Raw genomic sequence first — 17,845 nt, 5'->3', positions numbered from 1 at the left:
TCATCCCCATTCTCCTGCCTTTTCCCCATAACCCCGATCCCTTTATTAATCAAAAACCTATCCATCTCTGTCTTAAAGACACTCAATGACCTGGCCTCCACAGCCTTTGCAGCAAATTGTTCCACAGATTCACCACTCTCTGGCTGAAGAAATTCCTTCTCATCTCTGTTTTAAAGGATTGTCCCTTTAGCCTGAGATTGTGCCCTTTGGTTCTAGTTTTTCGTACTAGTGGAAACGTCCTCTCCACGTCCACTCTATCCAGGCCTTGCAGTGTCCTGTAAGTTTCAATAAGATTCCTCCCCTCATCTTCCTAAACTCCAACGAGTACAGACCCAAAGTGCTCAACTGTTCCTCATATGACAAGCTGGGAGATGTGATAAGATGCCATATAAATGTATGCTCAATGTCAAACCTGCTAAATCAGCACAGTACAGGGATTGAACCAGAGATTAGGGAAGAAAAAAACTGAGCTGTGCTGAAGGGTCAGTATCCTACCATACTCTATTTCCAATCACTCAGCGTTTGGCACAGTTCAGGTATGTTTCCTTCTCCAGTTTTCTAATCACTTTTCCTAAAGGCTTTTGCACAGTTACACTGAAGATAACAGAGCAATAAAGGCCCGTCAGTCTCTTGCTCAATTAGCAACAGCTGCCAGCACAAGCTTTTAGAGTATCCATTCTGGGGCTATCACAGCCGAACCCAATTCTGTCCTCAGGCAATGTTCACATACTGCAACTTCTGGAATTGGGAACTAGATCCTAGGCCTGTTTCTTTCAGGTCCCTGCCTAGGCACTAAGGGCGGAATTTTACCAGCACGGCTGCCCGAAGTTCGTACGATCCCGCCCGAGGCCAACAAAGAATGAGACTCGCCTGCCCTCGGAATCGGGGCAGTGTGCAGGTAAAATTGTGGCTGAAGAGTCCTTTAGCTCTGTTGTTTGGTAAATAAGAACGGGGAGCTTTTACCCTTCAACGTCAGGCTCAAGGATCAAGGCCAGTTCAGTCAAAAGCAATGCCACGAGGAAGTGCTGCTGTCGAAACGGTACGGACATCTCAAACATGTTGGCTATCTTCTGATCCTGAACGAGCATGGAAAAACCTGAACTCTGCAGGACAAAGTAGAATCCTGGTCAGTAGCAAGTCAAATATCATTCACAAAACATGCCCTCACAGGACAATTTTAATTCCACACCTATCTGTTTTTAAAGAAAAGCACCCTTATCTGATCTGCCTAAATGTGACTCCAGACCCACAGCATTATGCTTAACTCTTAAGTTCATAAGACATAGGAGCAGAATTAGGCCATTCAGCCCATAAGTCTGCCCCACCATTCGATTATAGCTGATATGCTCCTCATCCCCATTTTCCTGCCTTCTCCCCATAACCCTTCAACCCATTACCAATGAAACATCTGTCACTCCTCCTCAAATTTACTCACTGTCCCAGCATCCACTGCACTTTGGAGTAGCGAATTCCACAGATTCACAACCCTTTGGGAGAAGTAGTTTCTCCCCAACTCTGTTTTAAATTTGCTGCCCCTTATCCTAAGACTATGACCTCTCGTCCTAGAATGGCCCATAAGAGGAAGCATCCGCTCCATGTCTACTTTATCCATACCTTTTCTCATCTTGTAATTTGATCTCCCCTCATTCTTCTAAATTCCAGAGAGTATTGGCCTAAAACTGAATGGATTCTTGGCTGACTGGCTCAGCAGGCCACTTTGTTCAAGGGCAATTAACGACAGGTAACAAATGCTGGTCTTGCCAGCGATGTCCACGTCCCACAAAAGAATAAAGGGAAAAAGACAGACCTATTCCAGAAATGATTGATTCTCAATTTTGACATTGAAGTGTACATCTTTCTTGAGCTTTACCAATAGCTGGTTAATAAGGTGGGTGGATAACATGCTTCCAAATGTCAGCTTGCATGCAGCTCAGTCACCTGTAGATACTTCACCAATTACACCAAAATCAGGAATACTCTCTAGTATGGGCTTGAAACACAGAATCCTACAGCACAAAAGGAGGCCATTCAGCCCATCGAGTCTGCACTGACCAATATCCCACCAGGACCTTTTTCCAGAACCCCATGCCATTATTTTGGCTAGTCCCCCTGACGCTAATGGGCAATTTAGCACGGCCAATCCAGCTAAACTGCACATCTTTGGAGTGTGGGAGGAAACTGGAGGAAACCCACGTAGACATGGGGGGAACATGCAAACTCCACACAGATAGGAACCAAACTGGGAAGTGAACCCGGATCCCTGTGAGGCAGCAGCGCGAACCACTGTGCCACCCATATAGTCAAAACAATTGAAAATCTCTCCCACCTTTTTATTTTCCATCCCAGAGAATCCAGCGTCACAAACCTGGAAGCTGAATGATGAAATCTTTGTGCCCAAGGAGTAGTGAGTGCAAACTAGTGCCCTCCAAAAGTGTGGAGTGAATTGCTTACACAATTCAGGTTTGAGAGTTCAACCAAGTTAGGATATTGACCCAAGGATCAACTAAATCCAATGACGTGGCAAAGGACCTCATAGTCTGAAATACCTATCAGGATAAAGATTTTGCCAGTACTCAGATATAACAGTACACATGGTGATCGCAAGTGCCCCAGTAGGCAAGGCACTAAATGAGCTCAGAGTGGAGACTGAGATAGCGCAGTGATTCTGCTTTTGTCTCTAACAGAGCACAGCAGAAGAGGGTCACCTGGCTTGAGGGACAATGGGAACCAACAGTGAGTGATCACCCCAGATGGCAGAGTCCTCTCTTAGTTCGAATGCATCAGGCAGCCATATAGTCAATATGTAAAGGCTGGAGCACTGCTCCAGGCAGACTTGGGCTGCAACCACTTCTACATACTTTTCCGTTATCAATAAATGCCTTTTGTTCCGAACACAGTCTGAAGCCTCTTGATGACACCTGAAGTGCACCACACCATTACAGATAGAAAAGTGAAGCTCCCTGATTCAGTGCTTGCTCTGTACCAAGTTTGCTGATCTCAGCTGAATAATTGGCCCTGGCTGAGAGGGAAAATCAAACAGTCAGTGTACCTGTTGCTGATGCTAGTCAGTTACTGGTATGGGTCTCAGGAGAGAACTGGATCAAGTAAAGTTTATTTGTTGGTGTCACAAGTAGGCTTACATTAACATTGGGATGAAGTTACTGTGAAAATCCCTGAGTCACCACACTCTGGTGCCTGTTTGGTGCACTGAGGAAGAATTTAGTATGGCCAATATACCTAACCAGCACATCTTTGGAATGTGGGAGGAAACCCACGAGACATGGGGAGAACGTGCAAACTCCACACACACAGCGACCCAAGCTGGGAATCGAACCTGGATCCCTGGTGCTGTGAGGCAGCAGTGCTAACCAATGTGCAATGTTACTGGAAAGAAAATGCATTCATTTGATACAGGTGAAGATCACAGAATCATATAACATTATAGGAAACCATTTGACTCATTGAACTTGCATTTCGAAAGAGCCAGCCAGTTAGTTCTATGCCCCCTCGGCTCTTTTCCCACAGCTGTCCAATTTTATCCCTTTATTCAATTCTCTTCTGAAAAACATCTCTGGATCTGCTTTCACCAACTTTATAGGCAGTGTACGCCTGATCATGACAACATGATAAAAATAACTTCCTATCCCGCCTCTGATTCTTTTGTCAATTACTTTAAATTTCCATTCAAATCTTTCACTAAGGTTTGAAGGAGCAACATCAGGACGGTGCTTACCTGGGAGGTAGCTGAGGAGACTGATGGGGATGGGGATGCAGGTGGAGACAGTGTGCTGCACGGCAGATTTAACGTGATGTAGTGTTCATGGCTGCAGATGATGCGGATGAAGTCCAGTCGCAGAGCAATGAGGGCATTTGGGTTCTGTGAATTCTGTAACTTATTACTGACCTTCAGGTGGGATAAGGGACAAGACAAAACACACACAAACAGAGCGCTAACTCAGATTTGGAATAACAATGCTGCTATGTTATGCCATTGTGCAAAACCCTCCTTCCTCATCACTGGAACAGAGTCAAATTGTCCAACTGAACAGTTCCAGACCATCGCTCAGTGCTGCTCAAATCACATCTCTGCACTTCTCACATGGCAAGACTTCAACTTCTGGCCTGCACCATACATGACAAGATCAGTGCACGTTAAACTTCAGATAATATTAAGTGGAGGAGGAGACCAGGAGTGAATCTTGACTCAATTTTGATTTATTCACAAAGTGAAACATTATGGGGGCAATTCTCCCATCCCGGTGTGCTAATCTTTTAGCGCAGTGGGCCGGGAGAATCAAGGGGGGGGAAGGGGTGGAATTTGTGGAATTCCCTTGAGTGTTTGCACTCTGTTAATGTTTCCCAGCGGTGGATTTATGACTCGATCTGCTCCACTCTGGAAATCAGCAGGGCTAGCAATTAAATGATATTTTACTGCCTGTGATGGTGTTTGCACTGGGGGATGGTGGGGTGGAGGTGGGGTTGTGCTGGAGATTGAAGCAGTCTGGGACGGGACAGGACGGGGAATGGTTGGGGAGGAGGCCATGATTGGGCTGTGAGGAGGTTGGGGAGGTAGCACTGTGGGGGTCCTGTCCCAGGCTGGTCAGCAATTGAGCTAGCCAGCAAATAGGAGGCTGGCAGTTCGAAGCCACTGAGCATGCGCAGAGTTCCACTGGTTTCAGCCTCCCGGCTGGGAACAGGGCTTGGCCCCTGAAATTTAATGACATTCGCATTGCAGTGCGGGACTGTGAGAGATCCAAGTGTGAACTCCCGCTGAAAAAAACCAGTGCGAATTACTCCAGTTTTCCCACAAAATTCAGCACAGAATTCTTTTGCCAGAATTCCACCCAACTGTGTACTCCTAACTCGACTCAACAGCACAGTGTCAATGCATATCCCTCTATACTGTGAGCAATTTTGGACCCTGAACCTGAGGAAGGATGTACTGGCTTTGGAGGGGGGTCCAGAGGAGGTTGACAAGAATGATCCCAGGAATGAAAAGCTTGATGTATGAGGAGCATTTGACAACTCTGGGTCGACACTCGATGGAGTTTGCAAGGACGGCAGTTGGGGGGGGGAATCTTATTGAAACTTACAGGATACTGAAAGGCCTGGATAGTGTAGACGTGGGGAAGATGTTTCCATTAGTAGGATCCGAGGGCATAGCCTCAGAGTAAAGGGACAACCCTTTAGAACTGAGATGAGAAGGAACTTCTTCAGCCAGAGGATGGTGAATCTGTGGAATTCATTGCCACAGAAGGCTGTGGAGGCCAGGTCGTTGAGTTTATTTAAGACAGAGATAAATAGACTCTTGATTGGTAAGGGGATCAAAGGCTATGGGGAAAAGGCGGGAGAATGGGGTTGAGTAACTTCTCAGCCGTGACTGAATGGTGGGGCAGACCGATGGGCCAATTGGCCTAATTCTGCTCCTATATCTTATGATCTTATCTTTCACCCCTGGATATCCGTAGTTTGGTCTTTGACTCGTTTATTGGCTGTGAATTGATGTCTTGTACTTAAGCAAGAATGAAGCTGGAGGATGGAAATGTGACCAGGAAATTTCATTAATAGTTCAAATATGAAATATCAAGAATGCCAGGAATCTGAAATGTAAACAAAATGCTGGATACACTCAACAGGTCACGCATTCATATTTGAACATTTATAAGACTGTAAGACATAGGAGCAGAATTAGGCCATTCGGCCCATCTGGTCTGCTCCACCATTCAATCATGGCTGATAAGTTTCTCATCCCTGTTCTCCTGCCTTTTTCCCATAACCTTTGATCTCCTTACCGATCAAGAACCTATTGATCTCTGTCTTAAATGCACTCAATGACCTGACCTCCAGAGTCTTCTGTGGCAACGAATTCACTACCCTGTGGCTGACGAAATTCCTCCTCTTCTCAGTTGCTTTGTAACAAAGGCCAGATTATATTCAGACATGCTGGCCCTGTGTATACTTTAGGACTGTCTGGTGTTTTAATGGAGGTCCACTAGCAGGAACCTCCAATAGCAATGGGAATCCTGTGCGGTGTTTTGGAACCATGACTTTCTGTTTCCCAGTAGGATGCAGGAGTCTCAAGTCCGGAAAAATATAAGTTCACATCCAAATAAAATTACTCAGTGGTACTGAGATAATCAGGGCTCCAGTATGCAACTTAAGAAGCAGAAACTCCACCCATATTTCCCCTGGCTTCCGTAGTCAGCATAATACCTGCTTGTAGTACATGCGAACGAGACTGAAAACATATCCTCGGTCCATCAGGGAGAGTAAATCGTTGAGAAAGAATGCCAAACTGGTATTTAGCCGTTCCACCAATTCAATATCCTGAAAAGAATGCACATACGCACATTAGAGAAAGCTTTGATTTGATTTATCATATGTATTGGGATACAGGCAAAAGTATTGTCCCCTGCTGGCTATACAGAGAAAGCATATGGTCCAAATTTAAGTTTATTAGTGTCACAAGGCTGATATTAACATTCAATTAAGTTACTGCGAAAATCCCCTAGTTGCCACATTCTGCGCCCATTCAGGTATACTGAGGCAGAATTTAGTACGGCCAATACACCTAACCAGCACATCTTTCAGACTGTGGGAGGAAATCCACGCAGACACAGGGGAGAACGTGCAAACTCCACACAGATAGTGAATCAAGCTGGGAATCGAACCCAGGTCCCTGGCGCTGTGAGGCAGCAGTGCTGCCCCATAGAGTACATAGTGGAGAAGGAAAGGAGAGAGTGCGGAATGTAGTGTTACAGTCATAGCTAGGGTGTAGAGAAAGATCAGCTTAATGTATGATAGGTCCATTCAAAATTCTGATGGCAGCAGGGAAGACAAGATTTAAATATATCAAGACCAATAGTCGTAATACCAAAAGCATTTGCAACTCTACAAGTTGCTTCAAAACAAGAGCCCACTTTATCTTGTGTAGGCTACAGTTACTGTTAGGAGAAATAGTGACGTCATGAAAATATCAGGGAAATACAATAAATTGGAATGCTTTCTGCTGGGCCTATTTTTTTAATTATTAGAAAATGTAGGCTGCTTAAAGGCAGGGACAGTATAGTTGTGTTAATGGAATTAGTGCTTTTAATGAGCCTACCAAAACTACAAAGAGACATTTATCTGCGACAAGCTGGTAACAATAAAGAGTTTGAAAAAGGTATTAAGGCTTGAAGTGAAGAGACAGGGTGTGAACTGACAAGGTGTGAACTTTGCATTTGCACTCTAAAAGGATGAGTCACAAAATGAAGGTAACCAAGTTTGACTTCTGAAGAGGTTATTGGGGCCTGACAGAGAGAGGATACGTCCCTTCTTTTTGGTGCTCTGCCACTTTTCTTTTGACTCACGTCCAATTCTTGTTGCCCCACGATGCCTTGCCCTTATCTTGTGGCTTGTTGTCTTCGTGTCTCCTAGGCCTTATTCTTTTTCTTATATATTGTTATTTATGTTAGTTTTTTCCCTGTGTGGGATGTTGAGATGGTGTGCGTTTGGAGGAGCGTGCTCTTAGGTTGGGAGGTTTTTGTCTTTCTGGAGTCTAGGGTGGATGTCAAAGTGGTGTGTGTGTGTGTGTGTGTGTGTGTTGGAGAGTTTCATTGGGCATTCCTGACTGAGGGGGCTTTGTGTCTCTTGCAGGGGGGCAGGGGGTGTTAGTAGATGGGCTACTGGAGAGAGAGGCAGAGAGATAAGGCAGTGCAGGGAAAAAAATCCTGGGGGTTTCCTGATGGGGATGTTGGTGGGTAGGTTGTGGGTTAGTTAGATATGGGAATATCAGAAGGGAAAAACTGTACATCAGGAGCATTTGACCTATGCAAGGAAGTTGTTTGAGGCCTCAGTCAACAGCCGGAATAGCTGTTTTAATGGCATCTGTGAAGAAAGTCTGCCTTGAAAAACCAACTGTTTTGTTCTACCTCAAAAGCAACCTCAAAGAGATTTAAAAGAAACTGCCCGGTATGGTATCTATTACTGGATTTGTAAGATGTTATGGATGTTTGGGGAGAACAAGCTCCGAAGGTAGTAAAATAAAGCTGTTTGGAATTGGATAAAATTAGTGATACTGTGCATAGCCATGGTTTTAATTGAGTGTTCTAGTTGATTTTATTGGTGTTGGTTAACAAATATTTATTTTATTTAAAATCATCACAAAACCTCTGGGACATCATTCTCTGGTTTTCAAATCTTTCCTCACATTGTATGAAATTTCAAAACACCATAGAGGGCAATTGCCTCAAGTTTGCCTGGTAGGATTTAGAATAACTCAATGTTTACCATCAGCTAACGTTACAGATACATAAACACTCAAACTGTGTTCAAGAAAATCCCTGACCACAAGCTGCTGGAGTTAGCAGTACCCAGGGCATCTCCAACCACCTTTTTAAAGTTTTAGTTTATTGGTGTCACGAATAGGCTTATAATAACAGCACAGTTACTGTGAAAATCCTCTAGTCGCCACACTCCGGTGCCTGTTCGGGTATGCATGGCATGGTCAATGCACGTAACCAGCATGTCTTTTGCACTGTGGGAGGAAAGTGGGGCACTCGGAGGAAACCCATGCAGACACAGGGAGAATGTGCAGACTATGCACAGACAGTAACCAAGGCTGGGAATTGAAACCCAGGTCCATGGCGCTGGGAGGCAGCAGAGCTAACCACTGTGTTGTTGTGCCACCTCTGCTCCCTGCCGACAAGATAAATTTGTGAAAAAATGTTACATTACTGTAAAAACAGCAAAACGTTTACCTTCTGGAACCTGCTGACAATGTCCGTAGTAATCATGCTGACTAAAGCCGTCACATCATCTACAAATCTCTCAGGGAATCTCATTTTCCGCGGGGCCTCAAGCTTGTCTGAGAGGTGGAGATGATGGCCCATACTTTTCACCTGTTACAAAACATGTGCAACAAAGTCAATACACAGTGAGGAGGGTGGCCTCCAGAACAATTCTTATATGAGGTTAAACAGAAGGATAATCCTAATGCGTATAACTGTCATAAGCATTGATGAGAAGCCACAATGCATCAGGGCACAAAGTGGTGGAATTGGAGTCTCAGCCTACAATTCCCCCATTTGGTGAGTTGCTAAACTCAACAGGGCCTCGGGAGAGAACCTGACTGATGAGGCAGGCATATTCCCTACAGTTATTTACAGCAGCTAAACTTCAGAGTTTGGGGTGGCACGGTGGCACAGTGGTTAGCACTGCTGCCTCACAGCATGAGGGACCCAGTGCTGTGATCCTGGCTTGGGTAACTGTCTGTGTGGAGTTTGCACATCCTCCCCGTGTCTGCGCGGATTTCTTCCGGGTGCTCTGCTTTCCTCCCACAGTTCAAAGATGTGTGGGTTAGGTGGATTGGCCATGTTAAACTGCCCCTTAGTGTCAGGGGATTAGCTAGGGTAAATGCATGGGGTTATGGGGATAGGACCTGGGTAGGTTTGTGGTTGATGCGCATTAGAAGGGCTGAATGGCATCCTTTTGCACTGTAGGATTCTATGATTCAGATGCAAATGAATGAGAGCATTGTAAAAACATAAGGTACCAAGGCACAGCACTGTTGGGTGGTGGGATACAGCCCAACAAAACACCTTGCTGAATTCACTACCTCGCCCATGGCAATAAGAGAAAGGAGGATTGAACCATATTATTGGATTCTTGCTGTGTGGTGAAGCCAGAGCTGCCATATTGTGTCAACAGAGCGTTGGGCAGTCACTAAGTGGAGAGGGCTTGATTCCTGAGCCCATCTTGCTTCAAACAATACAAACCCAGTAACAAAAACAGGGCAGATTTATTCCTTCTGTAGTCCAGGAAATAATGGGGCAATTCATAGAATCCCCACAGTGCAGAAAGTGGCCATTTGGCCCATTAAGTCTGCACCAACCACAATCCTACCTAGGTCCCATCTGCACAACCCCATGCATTTACCCTAACTAGTCTCCCGGGCACTAAGCATGGCCAATCTACCTAACCTGCACATCTTTGCACTGTGGCAGAAAACCGGTGCACCTGGAGGAAACCCATGCAGACATGGGGAGAATGTGCAAACTCCACGCAGACAGTGATCCAAACTGGGAATCAAATCAGGTCCCTGGTGCTGTGAGACAGCAGAGCTAACCACTTGTGACCGTGCCGCCCCAAACTATACTGGCAAGATACAAGCTCAATATTTTCATGTTTAGCATTTCTTGCCTCACTCACCCTTGCAATAGTTTATTCTGAGTAATTAACTGAGCTCTCATTGATGATAAAGCAATGAACATATTTAAATAGAAATCTCTTCCGATAAATGATGTTTCACAAAATCAGTTTTTTCTGTAATTGCACAATCGAACTGCAGTGGCACTTGGCAAATAAAAAGTTAGATTCGGTGCAATCCTCATCAGTAACAGTGTAGATGATGTTCGTTAGTGGCATTCACCATCTAACAGGATGGTGCAACAGCCAGCGACAGTCACTGTGTGGCGCGGCAGCCAGCGACAGTCACTGTGTGGCGCGGCAGCCAGTGTGATGTGTCAATCAGTGACATTTGCATGTACTGGCGAGTTGCTGAAATTGACGAGAAGGAAAGGTGAGCTGGTTAACACTTTGAGATTAGGGCTGACATCCAAGTGCTCGTTGTGAGGAGAGTTACCTCCTTGAAAAGTTAAACAGTCTATTTTCCCCTCTTATCAGATGCTGATGGACTTGATGTATATATCCTGCTTTTAGAATAGGTAGGATGTTAGTGAATGACAATAAATCTGACTAAACCACAGCAATTTTCTGATAAAGTAGGTTGTTTGTAGAATTAGAGACTCTCAAATGTTCTTGAATAGACTCGAAGACGTCATGATTTGAGTCATGTCTTTTTGGGACTGACTGAGTGAATGGGTACCATATGGATACATTGAATCATCAGCACCACTTACCATAAGCTGAAAGAAAAACCAGGCTTGCTGTAGGGCTGCCTCTCGCACATTGCTGGTACTGACCACCCACTGTAAGGCCAGTTCCTCGTGGAACAACTGCACAACACAAATAACCGTTACTAAAATGAAGAGACCACAATTTACCACCACCGCCTTCTCGAGGGCAATTCGGGATGGGAAATAGATGTTGGCAAATGCCGTGAAAGGATTTAACACATACATACATTCTCTATTAAATTAATTAAAACATGTTCACTCACAGGGGCCATACCTAGAGCCAAAAAACTTCCAAAAATGCTGGGACCTCTCTCTCTGATCTGCGAAGTTACTTGAACTCAGGCTGGTTTTACTCCTGTTAATTTAAACTTCCTGGGCTTAAGTGGGACAAACTAACTGACATGTAGCTCCTCCTCAGCAGCAGAACGAGCTGGCTGGTATAACATTCCCGTCAGTGTCAAACAGTGCATCATTAGGCTTACTGCCAACGACGCACCGGGAGGGAGATGTGCAAATACGTTTGATGTTGCTATTTCATGAGTATTTGGAAGGCCAGCCACGCGGGAGACCTACAGACACAAGTGAGCGCTGTTGGGAAATTGTGCTTCTATGGCCTAAGGCAAGGATAGATAAGTTTTTGAACAGTAAAGGAATTAAGTGTTACGGTGAGTGGGCGGGTCAGTGAAGCTGAGTCCATGAAAAGATCAGCCAAGATCTTATTGAATGGTGGAGCAGGCTTGAGGGGCCGGATGACCTACTCCTGCTTCCAGTCCTTAAACTCCCATTACCTTGTCACAGTACTGACCAATAAATAAATATAGCTGCTCTTGCAAGCTTATGAGCCAGTAACATGGAATCAATGGACCCACTATGCTGACACAGGAGCTCACCTACAGATTCGAAATGTGGCTGATTCAGAAGAAAAGTTAAATATAAATATCTTTTGCAAGTGCATCCAAATCTGAATACCAGACTGACATTAAGTCTTGGCAGGGAGTGTCGCACTCACATTTAGGAGATCCAGTGGCTGGGGCACTAAAATAGTGTCTTGGTCCCTGAAGGGCTCAGGTCTGAGTTTCAAATATCTAACAACTTTTTAAACTCTGCTCTGTCTCTCGCTGGGTGGGTAACAGGTGGGTGATGGAGACTGCTTAACAGCTTTGCCCCATCTCAGTCACTGCTTTGATGACAAATTCGGGTGGGATTCCCCAGATTTCAAGCATTTGTCTTCAGAAGGAGTTCAGTGCTGTGGTTGGGCTGGAGAATCTGGAAAGGCTAAGTCTTAAAGACTAGCTAGGGTAAACGCATGAGGTTATGGGGATAGGGCCTGGGTGGGATTGTGGTTGGTGCAGACTTGATGGGCTAAATGGCCTCCTTCTGCACTGTAGGATTCTGTCAGGTCAGAGAGCTTTCTTTGTGAGAACTGCTCTGGTGTATCAGGTCGGTATAACCCTTGCACTACATCATTCAAACTGAAATGTCTCCTGAATGGCCATTTTAAATTCTCTGGGTGAACTTCCCTTGTCTGAGCATAAGTCTATAATCGGTCAAAAGTGTACTCCAAAGCATTAGAACAATCATGTTATAAAACTCTGTGGAAAGCATTGCCTAAACACTTACTTACAAGTCATCACCACCTTAAACCTCAGCATGCAAGAACATTCCTGACTTTCCCAATTTACTGTAATCCACAGAAGTTTCAGGTCTACCTTTTTTGTTGAGAATCTCGGGTGACAGTGCTGTGAATGAATGAAGCCTTCCATATATGAGGACATGCGGTTGGGACTCCGCTCAGCTGCCTGTGAAATGAGGGACAGGAGCAAGATGGTGTAGAACAGGTATTAGTGGAATGGGGGAAAAAAATGAGATGGTGAGTGTAAATAAACAGCATGAAACAGTAGGAATGAGGGATGGAGATAACTCAGGCTCAGAAGATGTTTTCCTGCTGGCTTAATGCGTTTCTAAACTAATGCCCTAATGTCTACAGGGAAGATGTGGAGATCCTCTGACACAGCTCTTCCCAGCCTATATGCATCTTAAAGTTGATGTTGAATTTGCAGCTTAGAACCAGGTCTTGCGGCCCAAATGTTGATATTTATTCTCCACACGTGCTTCCATCCACTCTACTGCATCAGACCCAATCAGTCACTCCGGTACTTACCTAACGTCCTCTTTAACACATCTATGTTGCCTGTCTTGACTACTCTACTGGTAACAGGTTCCACTTTCTCACCACTCTCAGGGTAAAGGAGTTTTATTCCTCCCCCTCGGAATTCTTCAAATGAATTTAGTGGTGACCATAACAGAAATTGCTGGAAAATCTCAGCAGGTCTGACATTATCTGTGGAGAGAGAATGGAGCCAACGTTCGGAGTCAGGGTGGCCCTGCAACACAGGATCTCTGATGAAGGGTCATCCTGACTTGCAACGTTGACTCTATTCTCTCTCTGTTAGACCTGCTGAGATTTTCTCGCATTTTTTGTTTCAGATTTCAGCACCCGCAGTATTTTGCCTTTAATATTACTCACTATCCTGTATTTATGCCCTTTAGTTTTGGAATCCTCACTAGCATTCTGTCCTTCAAATAACCCCTTTTGTAATTTTAAAGATCTCCATTTGCTCACCCATCATTCTCCTCTTTTCTACAGAAGAGACTCAGCCTGTTCGAGCTTTCCGGATACTTAGAGCTTCCCAGTTCTGGTACTGTTCCAGGTAAATCTTGTTAGCATCTTCTCCCTCTGTTCTATACCATCCTTGTAATTGAGAGATTATAACTATGCAGGAAGCTCCACGATAAGCTCTCACTGAGGTTCAATACAAGTTTAACATAATTGCTAACTCAATTGTCTAGAAATGAGTCTGAAAGCTTTGTTTGCATTCCTTACGGCCTAATTAACCCGAGCTTATGCTTTTAATGATCTGTGAAACAGTCGCCAACTGTTGTCTATGGGAGCTGAAAATATTATTCCCAGCACATCCTGGATTGAAATCCCTGCCCTCCAGAACGCCACAGCCCTGTGTAGGGATGCACAGATTCACAGGCTGAATGGTCAGAATTGCTGAGAGTTGCCAAGGCAATTTGGCATGTCAGCCACAACTCTCACCAACCTACAGATGCACCATAGGAAGCATTCTTTCTGGTTGTATCACAGCTTGGTATGGCTCCTGCTCTGCCCAAGACCGTAAGAAATTACAAAGGGCTGGGAATGAAACCCATCATGCAAACCAACCTCCCATCAACTGACTTTATCTACACTCCCCGCTACCTTGGAAAAGCAGCCAGCATAATTAAGGACCCCACGCACCCTGAACATTTTCTCTTCCACCTTCTTCCATGGGAAAGATATAAAAGTCTGAGGTGACGTACCATGCGAATCAAGAACAACTTCTTCCCTGCTGCCATCAGATCTTTGAATGGACCTAACTGGCATTAAGTTGATCTTTCTCTACACCCTAGCCATACCGTAACACTATATTTTGCACTCTCTCATTTCCTTCTCAGTGAACGGTATGCTTTGTATAGTGCCATCAGACTTTTGAATGGTCCGACCATACATTACATTGCATTCCCTAGGTAGAGAATGACTACAACACTACATTCTGCACTCTCTCCTTTCCTTCTCCCCTATGTATCTATGAATAGTATGTACAGCGCGCAAGAAACAATACTTTTCACTGTATACTAATACATGTGACAATAATAAATCAAATCAAATCAGAAAGGTACTCCTGCTCACCGCAGGGCTCTTCCCTGCTGCTCTTTATTACTTTGCTCACACTGATTTTATCCTTTGTCAATAACAAGAGTTGGAGATCCACTAGCTTTTTAGACAGTCGACACGTTAGTATCAGCTTCTATTACACACCAAGCTCAAGCTCCCCCATCTCTACTCAGAGGGACACACTGGGACTGCTGCTGCATTGAGCGGTTAAAGCAGTTACTTAACTAGGTTATAAGCCTGTTAGAAGCACCCACAGTTCTGTATTATTTTAGAAATGATACCAGCTTCATCTTTCTGCATTCTCCCCATTCTAACCAAAGGCTTCAGAAACTGGGAACTCTGATTAAAGAGTTTGCTGGGCAATGTCAAATCTGGATCATGAGCCTGTTGGGGTTAGGATTTGAGTGACTGGGCAAATGACACATCACAGATTGATGCTGAGAAGAGGCTGATGGATGTAAAGCTGCACAAAGTTGGCCTCAACAGGTGGACAGAAGAAAATCAGCTTTAGATTGGAATCATAACATTTCCCTCCACCCCCTTCCAACTCCCCGAAGAAGCTGCCCCCATCACCTATCAGTGGAACGGAGGGATAGAAAATAAAATCGATGAATCAGGTGTGATTTTGGGACTGAGGCTTGTGTGTCCCAGTAGGAAGTGGCAAAATGAGAAAGCAATCAATGTGAAGATGTTTCGATGAATGCTTCAAGATGAAAACACTGGTTTCTGCACCTGCTTTAGGTCACTGCTTGAATTGGGATGGTTTCTCCGCAAGACAGCCTTTGGCCCGCCGGGAGCGTAAGCGGAATTAACCCAGGAGTGAGAGCGATCGATCCCCTGGCAGGTAAAGGAGGCAGGATAAGGAGGAAACACAAAGTGAAAACAAGAGTCTAGATACAACACAGTCATTCACAGTGAGAAAAGAGAGCTGCCAACAGGGATATCACAATAAGACTTTCCAGCATGGACATACGTCAATGATTGGCATGGTTTTACTTTGAACTCGTCCTGGAACCTTCTGTCTTTCGTCTCTTCAGATCCAAATTATATGAAGTGAGTGGCAAGAATAGTGAGCTACTGTAAGTGAGCACTGATGTCAATGTGACATCAATATCCCCAGCCAATAAATCATAATGAAAATACAGGATTTCTAATAATCGAAGTGGCATAATTGGGAGTCTTGAATGGATACTTATAGACCCCATTAGAATTAGTGCATTTTATTATTTATCCAACGATTTAAGAGATGATGATGTGGAGATGCCAGCGTTGGACTGGGGTGGGCACAGTAAGAAGTCTCACAACGCCAGATTAACGTCCAACAGGTTCTTCTGGAATCACGAGCTTTCGGAGCACTGCTCCTTCATCAGGTGAGAGAACATTCAAGAGAAAATATTTTTGGAACAGGAATAGGCAATAAAGTAAGCAAATTTATCTCTTTTTCATGGATCAACCTTATCTGTGCACCCTCTTCCTCTCAGTCTCTTCTCTCTATAGAAAGACATCTTATTATCTATTGAAGTAATTTAAAGCTGTCCACTTCAACATGCTTCTGAGCAACCTGTTTTACGAATCAACTTTGATTTAGGGGAAAACAGTTGGCAGATTTTTCTCCTTTCTCCCAACTTCATTTTTAACCCGTCCTCTGGCATTTATTCCCTTTACTGCAGAATTCTAACTTGCTTAGATCCAGGAAGTCAACTCCCCTTTAACCTGGGCTGCAAATTGCACTGTCCTGCACAATGAATTGCCACAGAGGTAAGTAACCTCAATCTAAATGGGCAGCAATGTTGGAAGGTTGTACATTAGAAAATAAGTGAGGATGTAACCAACTAAATGGATAGCAAATGTTCTGATTTTCTTACCTGTTAGTGTGTGACTCTAATCAATAAAGATGCTAACACTTTCTGTGCAGGAGGATAATAGACTGGGAAAGTCAGAAGGCTTGATGGCTAAATTTTGATGGGTAAAACAGCCTTTGCTGCTCTGATTCTACATTCCCTCCCCACTGTTTATAAAGGATGTTGTAGCTCTCCTTCCACTGGATCAGAAGCTCCGAGTTTAAGTCTAATGTCAAGGTTTGCTGGCCATGGAAGGAGCATTCAATGCAGTTCAACAGGCTGAAAATCAGCTCAGATATCCTTCCACCACTTCCCTCATGATTCCTCAAAGGGGAAAAGAAAAGTATGGGTCTGAGGATACACTAACAGCAACATAAAGGATTTTCATTTGAGATTTCAGTCATTTACAAGTTCTTTCCACTTAATTTCCCATCTGCAGAGTAGAACTTGGCTCAACAAATCACAGATTCACAGAATCCCTACAGTGCAGAAGGATGCTATTCAGCCCATTGAGCCTGCACCAAGAACAATCCTACTTTGGCCCTATCCCTTTAATCCCATGTATTTACTCTGCCAATCCCCCTGATTTATCATGGCCAATTAACTTAATCCACACATCTTTGGACACTTTTTTTTAGGTCAATTGAGAAGAATTACATTTTCTAATTTTTTAAAAATCATTTTTGAAATAAAGGCCATAAGACATTTAAAAAAAAAATTAGATTGTTGCATGAAAAAGAAGAACGTTAAAAAAATGGGGTACAGTTAGGAGTGTGGGATTCCAGGGAAACGTTATAGATTTGAAGAACTAAGCAGCCTGTTTCTTTGTTGTGACATACTGCGACTTGAATTATAAAATGCTGATCATGAAATCTGAAAGATAGCTGGTCAGTACGATTATAACTTCTTATTAAACTCCAATATCAAGATCAGGGTTTAAACACAAATTGTTGATTGAATGTTGTACATCTCAGGACAGGCAATGTATTATTGTGATATCTCTCATTCCCAGAGTGATCAATGCATCAAGGCTCAGTCCATGCCCACCTTACCAAGTGTGAACAATATGCAGTCCCCAGCTGAACACCCAAACTAGCAGGCTGTCAGCAAAAGAAGGGCCACATTAAATTTCTAAACCGGCAATCATGCCTTGGCACCACAGTGAAACTGAATGCATGAATAAGCAATCTTAACAGTGAGCCTTGAACGTTGACAGCCAAGAGAAAGAAAGGTCAGAATTAAGCATCATTTGCAGAGTTCACTACCCCCTTCAGTGCTGACTCACGTTCGGAATTATCCCTCTTTGGAGATCACTTCTTTCAGGTGCAGTCTGTCACACCAAACACACTGTGGCCTCTCTCCATCAGCAAAAGCTAACATCCAAC

General features: G+C 44.1%; 1 protein-coding gene across 9 annotated transcripts in view; it reads right to left on the bottom strand.

Annotated features, from left to right (window-relative positions):
* The window catches only part of dock6 (dedicator of cytokinesis 6), a 209,916-nt gene that overhangs the window by 63,353 nt on the left and 128,718 nt on the right, over positions 1–17,845 (bottom strand). For 5 of the 9 annotated variants that reach the window (XM_080216633.1, XM_080216635.1, XM_080216637.1 and 2 more), the window contains exons 23-28: positions 15,352–15,456; positions 10,902–10,997; positions 8,742–8,882; positions 6,214–6,327; positions 3,734–3,904; positions 964–1,103 (exon numbers count right to left, since the gene is read on the bottom strand). In XM_080216633.1, coding sequence (XP_080072759.1) covers positions 964–1,103; positions 3,734–3,904; positions 6,214–6,327; positions 8,742–8,882; positions 10,902–10,997; positions 15,352–15,456 — 767 coding nt within the window. Of the gene's footprint in view, positions 1–963; positions 1,104–3,733; positions 3,905–6,213; positions 6,328–8,741; positions 8,883–10,901; positions 10,998–12,607; positions 12,698–15,351; positions 15,457–17,845 lie in introns of all 9 variants that reach the window. The other 4 variants (XM_080216636.1, XM_080216639.1, XM_080216638.1 and 1 more) reach the window with 2 other exon arrangements.

The sequence above is a fragment of the Carcharhinus amblyrhynchos genome, chromosome 33 (assembly GCF_965287045.1).
Source record: "Carcharhinus amblyrhynchos chromosome 33, sCarAmb.v2.hapA, whole genome shotgun sequence".
Lineage (NCBI taxonomy): Eukaryota > Metazoa > Chordata > Chondrichthyes > Carcharhiniformes > Carcharhinidae > Carcharhinus > Carcharhinus amblyrhynchos.
The sequence above is the reverse complement of the archived record's forward strand: the minus strand, read 5'-3'. Positions and strand labels throughout refer to the sequence as shown.